A 13,783-nucleotide genomic window follows, 5' to 3' on the forward strand; every position below is an offset into this window, starting at 1 on the left:
TCAAGGCCATCTGACAGCTTGGGCTGCATCGTTCGTTCATCTGTCCTGGCTCCTTCAGTCTTGTCTGTACTGGTCTCCCCGTCCCAGTCCCCACCACGGGTGCTCTCAACACCCGCTGGCCCCACTGCGCCCACGTGGATCCAGGCCCTTAGGACCCGGTCCTGCTTTCTGTCCGGTGTGGCAGGGTCTCAGTGTTGCAGGTGGCAGAGAAGGCACCAGGCCTGGGAGGTTGGGGCCATCAGTGGGCCCCGCCCCTCACCGTGGGGGCACTGGCGTGGGGCGGCCGCAGAGGGGCTTGGGGATGCGAGCGTGTGTGCTGCTGTCCGAGGGGTACGTGGCCGCTGTGGAGGGCTGGTCTGACCTCCTGGTGACGGTGGGGACCTTTCTGGGGAGGTGAGCTGTCTTTGTGCTGGGTTCCTGGAGAGGCTTGCAGGCGGAGAGGACACCGTGGGGGCCGTATTCTGTAAGTCGGGGGAGGAGGCGCTATCAGAACGGGGGTGGCCTCGTCCTCCAGGGCCCTGGCTCCACAGCAGTCACTTCTCTTGCATCGCACTTACCTCCCAACTGACCCCATTTGCTTTTCCCTGACTCCGTCCTCCCCCCATCTCTTCCAGGTCTCCCATCACCCCTGCCTGACCCTGACCTTCCCTCTTCCCCCCCACCCCATCTCCTCCGTGCACCCCTGTCCTCTGCTACCCCTCTCTCCTTGCCCTGTCTCACCCCAGCTGTGCCGTCCCCCCCCGCAAGCCCCCATCGCCCCCATGTCCCCCTCCCCCCTGCCTGGGTCCCCACGGATGCCCTGGTCCCGTCTGCCTCATCCCCTTGGTCTGGCTGATAGATCCTCAAGGGTTCGTCCTTGGACCTAGGACTCCAGCTGCTGTCCAGCCCATGCTGGCCGTCTGTGCTTGGGGCCTGGCGTCCAGGGGCCTCCGTCTGGGCTTGATCTGTGAGGCTCCCCTTGCTGGCCTGGGCCTGCCCCCCACCCCAGCCTGGTGTCCGCCTGGGAGGTGTGGGTGCCGTGACCGATGTGTACCCCACCTGGTTCAGAGTCGGTACATGAGATACGCGGGGTCGCTTGGCTGTGAGATGCACCTCAGGGGCTGGTTGGTGCAGACACCACACCAGGATCCCTTGTTGGTCAGGCCTTCCTCATTCCCCCCGTCCCTCCTCTCACGTTCGTCTGCACCTTTCTGTGCCGGAGCTCTAGGTCCTGGGTGCGCTGGGGTGCACGGGTGGGTTCAGTGGGTGGAGCCTCGCGGAAGTGTGCTCATGCTGCCTGATTCTTCCCGCTCTGTCCACTCTGCGGGGCCTCACAGTCGCCCTGCCACCCCTTCTTGGGGCGGCGGGGGCGTCTCCAGCACACACGAGGGCCTTCACCTCCCCGTCGAGGTCTGCGGAGGCCCCACACCCCGCTTCTGCCCCTGCTTGGTGTCGCTCTGCACAACACATCCTCTGCTGTCTGCGCACCAGCCTCCGTCCCTGTTTAACCTGTAGGTCTGGGCTCATATACAGGGGCGGCCAGTGTGCCCGTGTGGTCGCTTATGGGGGGCAGTCTTGGCATCCACCCATTCCCCTCTTGTTCCTCGTTCAAGGGGCTTTTGGTTTTCCAAACAGCAGCGTCCATCATCAAGTATGTTTTATGGTCCTACCGTTGCAGAGAGATTCTGAGTAGCGCCTGCAGGCGGCACCCTCCCCACAGGATTCTTTGTCCCCAGCGCCTGTGTCTTCCGCTAATGTGGCCTGGGTGTCCTTGGCTGTGCCCAGAACCCCCTGGTGCTGCCTCCCCGTGTCCCCCGAGTTCAGAGCAAGCCCCCCCATTGCCTGGGGGCATCTGGGGGCTCCGCCGTGTGTGGGTTCTAATTGAGACACACATGTCCTTGCTGCGAGTGATCGTGCGTCCTGCCTGCAGTGTGGCAGGCTGGTGTCGTGCTTATCTGCGGCCGCTGCTCTGGCGGATAGGGACAGTGCCCTGCTGCCCTCTGCAGAGGCAGCTGAGCCAGGGCACCGGGGAGCTTCCTCCCCCAGGCTCCCTGGGCCTCCAGGCTCCCTGGGCCTCTGGGCTCCCTGGGCCTCCAGGCCTGGCTGTGCCCGCCTGTAAGCTGGGGGCCTGGGCCTCTCAGGCAGGTGGCCTTACTCCGCCAGTGCTGCCCCTGGGGCTCAGGCCTGCCCGTGTCCATGGTTCCCGGCCAGGAGCTCCAGGCTCCAGGCTTCCTCTTCTCTGGGCTGTACCTGACGGCCCCCCCTGCTGGTGTGCGCTGTGAGCAGCTCTGGGCAGTGCCCACGGGGGCTGAGGGTGCAGGGATGGGCTGCGGAGGAGGCGCTGGATGGAGAGCCCAGGGTTCTTGCCTCTCTTCTACCTGCCACTGGCTCTCTGCTCCCTGGCCTGCCCCTGAGGGCTCAGAGGGCCTTGGTATTGCCCCCGCTATCTGTGGGGCTCCTGAGGGGCTTGGTGGGAACCCAGCCCTATAGCTAGTCCCTTTGGACCACAGGCCCTCCATGCTGGGCACACCCTCGGGCCTGGGGTCAGGCCTGAGCCTTTTCTCTGCTGTGCCCCCAGTGCCCAGCCCCAGAGCCAGGGTCACCACGCTGTCCAACCCCATGGCGGCCTCGGCCTCCAGATGGACCGCTCCCCGAGGTACCGTACTGTCCACACAGGCTGGCCCCCCCCGACCTGGTACTGATGACCCCTGTATGATTGAGCAGTCGTGGGCACTAACGTCCCCCCACATCTGGCACTAACAGCCCCGCGTGACAACCAGCATAACCCAGCCCTGCCCACAGCCCTGGGCACTAACAGCCTGAGGCCCCAAGTCCCGACCCAGCCCTCCGACACTAACGCAGATGCAGGCCCAGCTGGGGTCCTGTTGGCCTCCCCTGCCTTGCCTGGGGAGCTCAGCACCAGGTTAAGTGGTGCCCCAGGCCTGGACAGATGCTCATGTTTTCTTTGTGCAGGTAAACTGGGCAGTGTCCGGGCCAGTGGGCGCAGTGGTGGGCTCGGCGCTGACGTGGGCTCCCGGCTAGCAGGCAGAGACATGCTGGGCCCGCCCCAGGCTAACGGGGCCCCCCCTGACCCAGGCTTTCTGCGGCCCCAGCGTGCAGCCCTCTACATCATTGGGGACAAAGCCCAGCTCAAGGTGACTGGGGTGGGGGCACAGGGCCAGGCGGGGAGGGGGGCGGCGGGGAAGGGGCCCAGGGCCTGGGCGCATCTCACCGCAGCTGGCCTTCTTCAGGGTGTGCGGCCAGACCCCCTGCAGCAGTGGGAGCTGGTGCCCATCGAGGTGTTCGAGGCACGGCAGGTGAAGGCCAGCTTTAAAAAGCTGCTGAAGGCATGTGTCCCGGGCTGCCTCTTCCCTGAGCCCTGCCCGGTCTCCTTTCTGCGCTCACTGGAGGACTCAGAGTGGCTGATCCAGGTCTATTAGCCCCACCCCCACTGCAGTCGGTTAGGGGTGGCCCCGAGGAGGCGTGCGGGGGCGGGGGGACGTGGGAGTGCCTGCTTACCTAGAGCCAAGGGCACATGGGGTCCTGGTTTGCTTGTCTGATGGCGTTGGGCCCCGGGAGGGGGTGGTAGACGCTTCCCACCTGGATGGTAGTACCGTGTGGTGGAGGGAGGCTGGGGCCACCTGCTCTCTGTTGGGGTGGGGCAGGACATCTGAAGGACGGGGTGTGGGCCTTGGGGGCCTGCATGGGAGCTGGAGTCCAAGGGCACTGGCCCTGGGAGGTGCTGAGGGGCTGCCCATCCCTGCAGATCCACAAGCTGCTCCAGGTGTCGGTGCTGGTGGTGGAGCTCCTAGACTCGGGCTCCTCCGTCCTGGTGAGCCTGGAGGACGGCTGGGACATCACCACCCAGGTGCGTGGTGGGCCATGGGGACAGCCCGGGCCGGGTCCTGCGGGCGCTGTGCTGACGGGCGGTGCTGGCAGGTGGTGTCTCTGGTTCAGCTGCTGTCCGACCCCTTCTACCGCACGCTGGAGGGCTTCCGTCTGCTGGTGGAGAAGGAGTGGCTCTCCTTCGGCCATCGCTTCAGCCACCGTGGGGCCCACACGCTGGCTGGGCAGGGCAGTGGCTTCACGCCCGTCTTCCTGCAGTTCCTGGACTGTGTGCACCAGGTAAGCAGGTGGCCACGGTGGGGGCTGTGCCTGCCGATTCCCGGCCCCTGACCCGTCACTCCACACAGGTCCACCTGCAGTTCCCCATGGAGTTCGAGTTCAGCCCCTTCTACCTCAAGTTCCTTGGCTACCACCACGCGTCCCGCCGCTTCCGGACCTTTCTGCTCGACTCGGACTATGAGCGCATTGAGCTGGGTACGGGGCAGGGCTGGGCCTCGGGGCAGGGCTGGGCCTCGGGGCAGGGCTGGGCCTTGGGGCAGGGCGGGCTGGCCGGGGCTGGGCCTGGAGGGTGGCCGGGGCTTAGCACTACCCCTGCAGGGCTACTGTACGAGGAGAAGGGGGAGCGCAGGGGCGCGCAGGCGTGCAGGTCCGTGTGGGAGTACATGGACCGGCTGAGCAAGAGGACGCCCGTGTTCTACAACTACATGTACGCACCTGAGGACACGGAGGTGAGCCGGGGCCTGGTTGGGGCGGGCGGGCGCCTTCCCGCCCAGCTCCTCACGCCACCCCCACCCCCAGGTCCTGCGGCCCTACAGCAACGTGTCCAACCTGAAGGTGTGGGACTTCTACACCGAGGAGACGCTGGCCGAGGGCCCCCCCTACGACTGGGAGCTGGCTCAGGGGCCCCCCGAGCCCCCAGAGGAAGAGCGGCCTGACGGGGGTGCGCCCCAGAGCAGGCGCCGGGTGGTGTGGCCCTGTTACGACAGCCGCCCCCGAGCCCAGCCGGATGCCATCTCACGCCTGCTGGAGGTGAGCACCGAGGCGCCTCTGCCCACCCTGTGAGGTGCCTGCCAGCCTGGGGTGGCTGGCCCTGCCCCGCACCGCGTCGTGTGCAGACAGTGATGACCAAAGGCTGCTGGCCTGGACCCCTGGGTCCCACGAAGTGGCTTCTCTGTTCTGGGCACGTGTACGGTCGGCCCTCGGAGAAGACAGGGTTTCCCCAGGGACTGTTCCTGTCCTCTCCCAGACCGGCGCACCTGCTTCCCGGGTGCCCCTGGCTGTCAGCCACCCCCGGGCCCCTGGTGGCCCTGGGTCCAGCCTGCCCTGTGCCTCCGTCAGAGGGAGGTGGGCCTGTGGGCCTGGAAGCTGGGAGTTGCCGTTCTCGGGGGACACGGGTGTTCAGCCCCAGGAGTCAGGATCTGCCAGGGCAGAGAGCTGGCCTAGAGGAGGGCAGGGCAGCGCTTGAGAGTCCCGCACGGGCCTCGGCTCCGGAACACCGGGGGTCTGCGTTCCCCTCCCAGCCCCTGGCCGTCTGGCTTTTGGGGGATATCTATGCACTTGGGAGCTTGTTTCATTCTGGGGGAAGAGGGTGCTGATCCTGGGCCCTCGGGGAGGTGGGGAGGTGTAAACAGAGTTAATGTCTGTCCACAGCACAGCGCTGGGCCTGGCCTAAAGGCAGCCGTTGCCCAGGGGTTGGGGGGACACGGGTGACCCACAAGCCGAGAGGGCAGAGGAGACCCTCTTTGTCTCTGGTGATTCTCACTGTCTTGGAGTCTGACGTGAATTGTGCCGCTCAGCTTCCTCACAGCGTCGTGTCATCGTGGGGCCTTGTCATTCTGACTGGTCTGCGTCTTTGTTGAAGCTGAGTTTCTCGCACTCAGCATGTGGTTGGTTTTACCCAATCTGACGGTTTCTTTCATTGGATTTTTAGTACCTTCACACTTAGTTATTGACATGGTTGGGTTGGAGTCCAGCTTTTTTTTTTTTTTTTTTAAGCAATCTGCACGCCCACCGTGGCGCTTGAACTCACGACCCCGAGATGAGGAGTCACACGCTGCACCCCTGGAGCTAGCCGGGCGCCCCTGAAGTCTAGCCTCTTGCTGTTTGTTGACTGTCGTATTTAGTTTTTGCTCCTTTCCTCCTTTTCTGTTTTTCCCTCCTAACAATTGAGCATTCTGCTGCATTTACCTCTTGAGCTGCACATCCTCGTGCTCGTCTCAGCGGTTGCCAGGGACGGCGGTCACGCGTCAGCGCCCACCCGCTCACCTCACGTATTCTACACATGACGGAAGCACGCAGCACGGACTGTGTGTTTTCAACAGTCAGCTTTGTTTGGAAGACTTTAGAAAACGAGGAGGAAGCCTCCTCTGCTTGCTGTTTCTAGTGATCCTCACTCCTCCCTTTCTCTTCAGCCTGAAGAACTTTCAGCGTTTCTCGTGATGCAGGTCGGCCAGTGACGGATTCCCTCAGCTTTTATTCACCCAAAAATGTCTTTGTGGTGCCTTTACTTATTTTGGAGGTTTCCGGCATACTTCATTTTTTCCACCGTGCTGTGTTTTCCTGGGTGCTCAGTGCTTTTACTTGGCATCACTGAGGAGTTGGTTTGGAAACACCTCAGGGTTCCACTAGCCGGGACGGTGGCCGGCCGCCCCCTTCCCGTGGCATGACTCTGCCCCGGGGGCGGGTTCCGTACCGTCCACGCCGCACAGCAACATGGACGGTGGCTGTGCTCCGGCGTGGCCGTACTCGCCGGGGAATCAGGCATCCACGTCGGGGGCTCTGCCTTGCCGTTGTTTGCTCGGTGCTTTGATCTCCGAGACAGCTTCGTGTGTTTCTGGCCAAGGGAGACATCGCGGAACTGCAGACAGACCTGTGGCAGCCGCTGTTTGCTGTGGCTTTGTGTCCAGTCCCCCCTGAGGGCCCTGAAAACACAGTGGCTTCTGGCTGGGCCTGTTGTGCCCTTTTATTTTTAGTTTTATTTATTTAAGTAATCTGTACACCCAACGCTGGGCTCGACGCACAACCCCAAAATCAAGAGTCGCACACTCCACTGACTTCTCCAGCCAGGTCTCCCATGTCTTCGTTTTTAATTTTTTTTAAGATTTATTTATTAGAGAGCGAGAGAGTGCAAGCAGGGGAAGGGCAGAGGGGGAGAGAGAATCTGAAGCAAACTCCGCACTGAGCACAGAATCCGACACGGGGCTCCATCCCATGACCCTGAGATCATGACCTGAGCCAAAACCACGAGGCAGACGCTCAACAGACTGCATTGAGCACAGGCGCCCCAGTGCCTTTATTTTTTAAAGGGTGTTTTCTGGGCACCTGGGTGGCTCAGTCAGTAAAGCATCTGCCTTTAGCTCAGGTCAGGATCCCAGTGTCTGGGATTGGACCCCAGGTCGGGCTCCCTGCTCAGCGGGGAGTCTGCTGCTCCCTCTCCCTCTGCTGCTCCCCCTGCCTGTGCTCTCTCGCTCTCTCTGTCAAAGTGTTTAAAAAAAATAAAGGGTGTTTTCTGTGGATATAGAATTCTAGGTTGACAGCTTTTTACACTCAGCAGTTTAAAGATGTCATTGCATGGTTTTTCTAGCATGCACTGTTTCTCTTTTTTAAAGATTTTAATTATGTATTTGAGAGAGAGAGAGCATAAGAGGGGAGAGGGTCAGAGGGAGAGGCAGGCTTCCTGCTGAGCTGGGAGCCTGATGCAGGGCTCGATCCTGGGACCCTGCAATCACAACCTGAGCTGAAGGCAGACACCCAACCAACTGAGCCACCCAGACGCCTGCATTATTTCTGATTAAAAGTTGGTGCTTTTCCTTATCTTTGTAAACTCCATGTAATGTCGCCCTTTCTTTCTCTACCTTTAAGATTCTCTTTTCACCTTCGGTTTCAGCAATTTGACCATCATGTGGGGTTTTAACGTTTAAGTAATCTCTACACCCAGCATAGGGCTTGAACTCATGACCCCCAAGATCAAGAGTTGCAAACTCTTCCAACTGAGCCGCTAGGCGCCCCTTACGTAGGTTTTTTTTTGTTCCTCCTTAGAGCTTTTTCAGCTTCTTAGATTTATGGGACGATAGTTTTCATCAAATTTAATGCAATTTAGGCCATAATTTTTTAAGCTTTTGTTTTTAAAGACTTTATTTGACAGAGAGGGACACAGCGAGAGAGGGAACACAAGCAGGGGGAGTGGGAGTGGGAGAAGCAGGCTTCCCGCCGAACAGGGGGCCTGATGCGGGGCTCGATCCCAGGATCCTGGGATCATGACCTGAGCCGAAGGCAGACGCTTAACAACGGAGCCACCCAGGCGCCCCATAGGCCATAATTTCTTTAAAAAGTTTTTTCTGCACAATCTCTCTTCCTCATTTCCTCTGGGACTTGATTGTCCCATTGGTCCCTGAGGCATATTTGTTTTTTCTTTGCAATTCATCTTGGATGATTTCTATGATCCTACCTTTAAGTTCACTGCTCTTTTCTTTATTATGTTTAATATCTTCTTAAGCCTGTCTAATGAATTTTTCATTTTATTTTATTTTTTTATTTTTTAAAGATTTTATTTATTTGAGAGAGAGAGAATGAGAGAGAGCACATGAGAGGGGTTAGGGTCAGAGGGAGAAGCAGACTCCCCGCTGAGGAGGGAGCCTGGTGCAGGACTTGATCCCGGGACTCCAGGATCATGACCTGAGCCGAAGGCAGTCGCTTAACCAACTGAGCCACCCAGGAGCCCCAGATTTTTCATTTTAGATATTGTATTTTTCAGTCCTAGAATTTCCATTTGCATTTTTTAAATATAGTTTCCATGCTCTATAGAGATTTCCTGTCTGCTTGACCATTATGTCTTTTTCTTTACATCTTAAACATTTATAACAACTGTTCTGAATTTCTCGTATGCCAATTCCAATACCTATTTCTTTTTTGGATCTATTTCTTTTAACATCTGCCTTAAGTATGACTCTCATTTTCCTACTTTTCTAATATTTTTTTAATAATCGACATTGTGGATTCTGCATTGTTGAGGATCAGGATTGTGTTGTCTTCCTTTAAGGAGTTTTGGATTTTATCCTTGCACTCAGTTAAAGAAGGTGTGGCTCAGCTTGGTCTTCTCAAGGGTCGTCCTTCCGCTTTGCTAGGGCAATTCTAGAGAAGCCTTTATCCTAGGGTTAGAGGAGCCCGACTCTGACATGGCCTCTCCAGGGCTTCAGCGAGGTACCTCCACTCCGTTTGGAATTCCTGCATCTTCCTGCATTGGGTACCCTCCAGAATTTGGATTTAGCTCACAGTGTCTTGGGAGCTGCTCTCTGCCAGGCTGGTGACATCTTGCCTGGCCCATGGCGGTCTACTTTGGCCAAGGACTCAAGCCGGCCTCTGCATCTCTAGAGCTCTCGTGTGCCCTCTCCTATGCCACCCTGTGGATCCATGCGTGTCAGCATGCCCGAGCTCCACACCTCTGCCCAGCGCTCCTTGTTAGTTTGCACAACTAATTTTTGTTCTCTCCCGGTAATTGTTTTTGCCCATCCCCTGCCCTCACCCACTTCCGTGCTCCCGTAATACAGGTCAGACCTTTCCGTCACTTCAACTTCCTGTGTTCCGTAATTCTGTCTTAATGTATTTCGGTCTGGGTATTTTCTTCTGAATGATCTTAGTTTTCCAATTCTCCCCCAGGAGCTGCAGCGGCTGGAGGCGGAGCTGGGGCGACCCCCTGAGCGCTGGAAGGACACCTGGGATCGGGTGAAGGCAGCACAGCGCCTCGAGGGCCGGCCAGATGGACGTGTGAGCGGGCGTGGGTGTGGGTGGCCAGGGTGAGCTTGCGGTCAAGAGGGGTGGCGGCCACCGGCCCTGACACAGGCCCCCCTCCTGCTCCCAGGGCACCCCCAGCTCCCTGCTGGCGTCCAGCGTGCCCCACCACCGCCGCTCGCTAGGTGTGTACCTGCAGGAGGGGCCTGTGGGCTCCACTCTGAGCCTCAGCCTGGACAGCGACCAGAGCAGCGGCTCAACGGCGTCCAGTTCCCGCCAGGCAGCCCGCCGCAGCACCAGCACCTTGTACAGCCAGTTCCAGACCGCCGAGAGTGAGAACAGGTGTGAGGACGCCTCCCACTCTGCCGTGGAACCCTCGGAGCTGGGCGACTGGGTTGGGGCGGTTCTCAGTTGGGGGCCGCTGTTTCAGGGGACTCCTGGCCATTTCTTAGGTGGAAGGATTTGTGAGGGAGGCCGTGATGCCAAAATGGTGGCCCAGGCATAAGCTGACCGTGTGAGAAGCAGGAGGGCTCTTCTGGAAGGGGTTTGGGACGTAGAACCAGGAGTAGAGGGACAGCAGCCGTGGGGTACCCGTGAGGGCAGGCAAGGCACCAGGTGAGCTTGGGGCCTGGCAGGCTGGAGAGGGGCCATCTTGCCACGGTCACCTCCCCGGACCCTCCTGCTGCGTGTTCCTCGTCCGAGGGCACCTGCCCTGCACGTGCAGCTGCTTCCCAGAGACCCTGAGACCCTGGTGCTAGACCCTCTCTCGTGTCCTGTCCTGCGAGGGGCAAGGGGCGAGGGATGGGGACTCTCCTTTCTTTTCTAAGAACAGCCCCAGGGCAGCTTCATGACCCCCTGGCCAGTCTAGCCTTTGAGTCCAGCCTGGGTCTGTTTGAGGGCAGGGGCTCAGCTGGCTCGGCGGGTAGGGGTGGCCCTGATGGCCGGCCTGGTCCTGCTGTGCATGCAGGTCGTACGAGGGCACCCTGTACAAGAAGGGGGCCTTCATGAAGCCCTGGAAGGCCCGCTGGTTCGTGCTGGACAAGACCAAGCACCAGGTGAGTGGTCGGGGGGCTGGGGGGTGGTTAGGAGCTGGCAGGGGGGAGCGCTGCCCTGACTTCCTGCCCCTCCCCCCGGACCCCTCCTCAGCTGCGCTACTATGACCACCGTGTGGACACGGAATGCAAGGGTGTCATCGACCTGGCAGAAGTGGAGGCCGTGGCCCCCGGCACTCCCACTCTGGGTGCCCCCAAGACCGTGGACGAGAAGGCCTTCTTTGATGTGAGCTATGGCCGGGGCCCAGGGACGGCAGGGCAGGGGGCTCTGTGGGGTGGGACCGTGGAGTCAGCGACCGGCCGTCCCCAGGTGAAGACGACGCGTCGCGTTTACAACTTCTGTGCCCAGGACGTGCCCTCAGCCCAACAGTGGGTGGACCAGATCCAGAGCTGCCTGTCAGACGCCTGAGCCCAGCTCTGCTCCGGCTGCTGCACGTCCCGTCGTTAGAGACCACTAGGGGTGGGCAGGGCCCCCCGGCCATGTTTACAGCCCCCACCCTCGACAGTATTGAGGTCCCACCCCCCAAACGTAGGTGTACAGCCCCTGCGAGCTCCCACCCCCGCCCACCCCCGCCCGCCTGGCCGGCTGTAACTTATTCTGCAGTTATGGGTGAGCGCCGGCCGGGAGGCGGCCATGGTACAGCCCTCGCGGTGGGCCTGTAAATAGACCCCCCCCCCCCCCAGCTCAGCGTGTGGTCCCAGCTGGCCGGCCACAGGCAACCTGTTCCTAGAACCAGAGTCTATAAAGAGAGAACTAACAACACGCACATGCCTGTGTCTCCTCGGCCCGTCCAGACCCCCCGGCAGCCACTCTGCGGGGCCCACGTCCGCTGTGGGGGGGGCGAGCTCTGGTGCCGGGGGTGGGGGGGAGGCAGCTTCATCAGGCCCTTGCTTGGTGCCCAGCCACCCTCGGGGGTGGTCTTGGGGCTGGCACTCCCCCCCACCGCACCCCCAAGCAGCCCCTGGACAGGAGGTGGCCATCTGCAGGTGTGCCCTGAAGAGGGTAGATGGGGCCAGATTGTCCGGAGGATGGTCCCAGGTTAGAGGAGGGAGTGATGGGAGGGAATCTGGGAGGGAGATGCTGACGAGGGCGGGCTGCCTGAGGGGCCGGGGGTCCTGGGGAGTTTGCTCCAAATGCCCGCCCCTCCCCCTTCTGGGATCTTGCCTCAGGTCCTGACCGTTCTCCATGCCCTGGCCTCTGTCTGGGGCATGATGGGTGCCACTGGGGTTACCCCTCTCCTTTGCCACACAAATGTGAGTCCCACCTGCACCTGAGCCGGCCAGGTGGGGTGCGGGGAATGCCCAGCAGGTGGTGGCACCTGTCGGGGGGAGGTCAGCAGCAGGTGTGGACACAGGCAAGACCCACAGGTAACGTCAGGTGAGTCGTGAGGAGAGCCCCCGGTTCTCTCTGGGCCACACGGACAGCTATCGGACTGAGGGTCCCAAGGCCCAGGAAATCCACACCTGGGGCCCTATGCCCACCTGATTTCACACGGGGGCCGGGCAGCCATGAGGCGGTCCCTGGGAGGGAGGTCAGAAGTCACCAAAGCAGGGGCCAAAGGGTGAGGTCAGTGCAGGACCAAGGCTGTTGAGTGGGCAGACCTCTACCCCCTGGCCCTGAGTGCCCAGGGAGGCCCTGCTGGCTGCCCCCCTTGCCCAGCCAGTGAGGACAGGACGGCCCTGGGGACGGCGCTGGCTCACGAGCTCCAGGCAGAGCTTGTTTAAAAAGAACAGCTCAGTACTCGCTCCGGTTTGGAGACTCCCTGCTGCAGCCACGCCGGTCAGGCTGGGGTCCAGGGCCTGCAGCTTAACAATACACAGGCTTATCAGTAAGAATAACACAACTTTTATTGGGAGTTGGGGTCTTGGGTGCCCTGTCAGATTATCAGAACATTAAAAATGGACTCAACACAAAATAATCCTACAGACCCCTCCAGGACAACGTGGCCTGGCCCTGCCCTCCCCAACAGGTGCAGACCCCACCCCACCCGGCACCGCTGAGGCCAGTCTCCGCACCCCCGCGCCCCATCCTGCACACCCATGGCCAGCCCCCGCCAGGTGCCCCAACTGCCCCACCAGGCCGTGAGGGTCTTATTTTAAGGCAGTCAAATTTTGCAGCCTGGCTCAAGGCCAGCTCCCAGGGACGCTGGGCAGCTAAGACCCTGTCTGGCCAGTCCAGCTCCAGACCCACATCTGTCCCCAGAGCCAGGGAGACCCTTTGCTGTGGCTGGACACAAAAGTGCAAACACGTGGCTCTTTCCTGCGTTTGTTTAAAAAAAAAATCCGTAAAAACTGAGGCTCGGAGCCCACGGCATCCACGCCCATCGCGGCCCTCCGTGCGCACGCGTCTTGGGGTCGCGGCCCCCGGCTCCCGCCGGCAGAGCGCACGTCGGAGGCCTTATTGCTGTGCGCGGAGCTGGGGTCAGGCAGGAGAGACGCAAGCTGGGCTGTCCGACTGGTTCCAACTGGCAGCCCTACCAATGCAGCATTTATTTTAAAATTAAATTAAATTAAATTAAAAAGACAAATTGCATCATCACCAGGTAGTTTTCTCGATAAGGGCGCGCCGTGGCTGGGCGGCAGCAGCATCACACGGGGCCGTTCGAGGCGGCTCCTGCAGGGGGTGGTGAGTCCATCTTCCTGTAGGGGGACGGGTGGGGGTTGGAGCCCTCAGGGCCCGAGAGACCCATGCAGCCCCCCCAGCCCAACCTGCTCACCTGTCTCTCGTCACGGTGCCCAGGATGGCTACCGTGCACGTGGCTGGGGCCGCAGAGCTGACGGCCACCGCAGGCCCCGGGGAGCCTGCCACGGTGGCTGGGGCGGGGCTGGCCTTGCTCGGTGCTGGGCTGGCCGCCACAGCAGCCTCGGGGGGGACAGCCACGGCCGAGGTGGAGGTTGCTTCTGCAGGCGTGGGGGAGGTGGGGTCTGACAGCGTGTCCGCCCTGTATGGCAAACGCAGGCTCCAGCGTCCTGGACCACCGCCAGGGTAGCCCAGGGACCCACTTGGCCAAGGCAGCTCTGCGTCCCCAAGTGCTAAAAGCGCCAGACCACCTGCCTGTCCACTGAGGCCCCAGACCTTCCAGGCGGCGCGCATCCCAAGCTTGCCCCCCGACACCTGGTCCCTCTCCAGACAGCCCCCAGCCCCGCGCCGGGTTACGGGAGGGCCCGCAGGCCATGTG

The 13,783-nt window shown here is 60.9% G+C and overlaps 2 protein-coding genes across 19 annotated transcripts in view; one reads left to right on the forward strand and one right to left on the reverse strand.

Moving 5' to 3' along the window:
• Window positions 1–11,367, forward strand: part of SBF1 (SET binding factor 1) — a 30,375-nt gene extending 19,008 nt beyond the window's left edge. For 2 of the 6 annotated variants that reach the window (XM_054506619.2, XM_045872244.3), the window contains 13 exons: window positions 2,558–2,635; window positions 2,953–3,134; window positions 3,231–3,410; window positions 3,746–3,847; window positions 3,919–4,104; window positions 4,173–4,299; window positions 4,423–4,553; window positions 4,624–4,854; window positions 9,481–9,588; window positions 9,683–9,894; window positions 10,520–10,607; window positions 10,699–10,830; window positions 10,915–11,367. In XM_054506619.2, the coding sequence (XP_054362594.1) occupies window positions 2,558–2,635; window positions 2,953–3,134; window positions 3,231–3,410; window positions 3,746–3,847; window positions 3,919–4,104; window positions 4,173–4,299; window positions 4,423–4,553; window positions 4,624–4,854; window positions 9,481–9,588; window positions 9,683–9,894; window positions 10,520–10,607; window positions 10,699–10,830; window positions 10,915–11,013 (1,856 nt within the window). In that variant the 3' untranslated portion in view covers window positions 11,014–11,367. Of the gene's footprint in view, window positions 1–2,557; window positions 2,636–2,952; window positions 3,135–3,230; window positions 3,411–3,745; window positions 3,848–3,918; window positions 4,105–4,172; window positions 4,300–4,422; window positions 4,554–4,623; window positions 4,855–9,480; window positions 9,589–9,682; window positions 9,895–10,519; window positions 10,608–10,698; window positions 10,831–10,914 lie in introns of those variants that run through there. The other 4 variants (XM_054506624.2, XM_045872246.3, XM_054506623.2 and 1 more) reach the window with 3 other exon arrangements.
• A 1,060-nt stretch (window positions 11,368–12,427) lies between these two features.
• PPP6R2 (protein phosphatase 6 regulatory subunit 2) overlaps window positions 12,428–13,783 on the reverse strand; it is a 78,205-nt gene continuing 76,849 nt past the window's right edge. For all 13 annotated transcript variants that reach the window (XM_054506641.2, XM_064590409.1, XM_054506633.2 and 10 more), the window contains 2 exons: window positions 13,322–13,546; window positions 12,428–13,244 (listed from right to left, as the gene is read on the reverse strand). In XM_054506641.2, coding sequence (XP_054362616.1) covers window positions 13,350–13,546 — 197 coding nt within the window. In that variant the 3' untranslated portion in view covers window positions 12,428–13,244; window positions 13,322–13,349. The remainder of the gene's footprint in view (window positions 13,245–13,321; window positions 13,547–13,783) is intronic.

Source organism: Mirounga angustirostris, unplaced genomic scaffold, assembly GCF_029215605.1.
Source record: "Mirounga angustirostris isolate CCGP_5_RB_7025 unplaced genomic scaffold, mMirAng1.0.hap1 SCAF_5, whole genome shotgun sequence".
NCBI lineage: Eukaryota > Metazoa > Chordata > Mammalia > Carnivora > Phocidae > Mirounga > Mirounga angustirostris.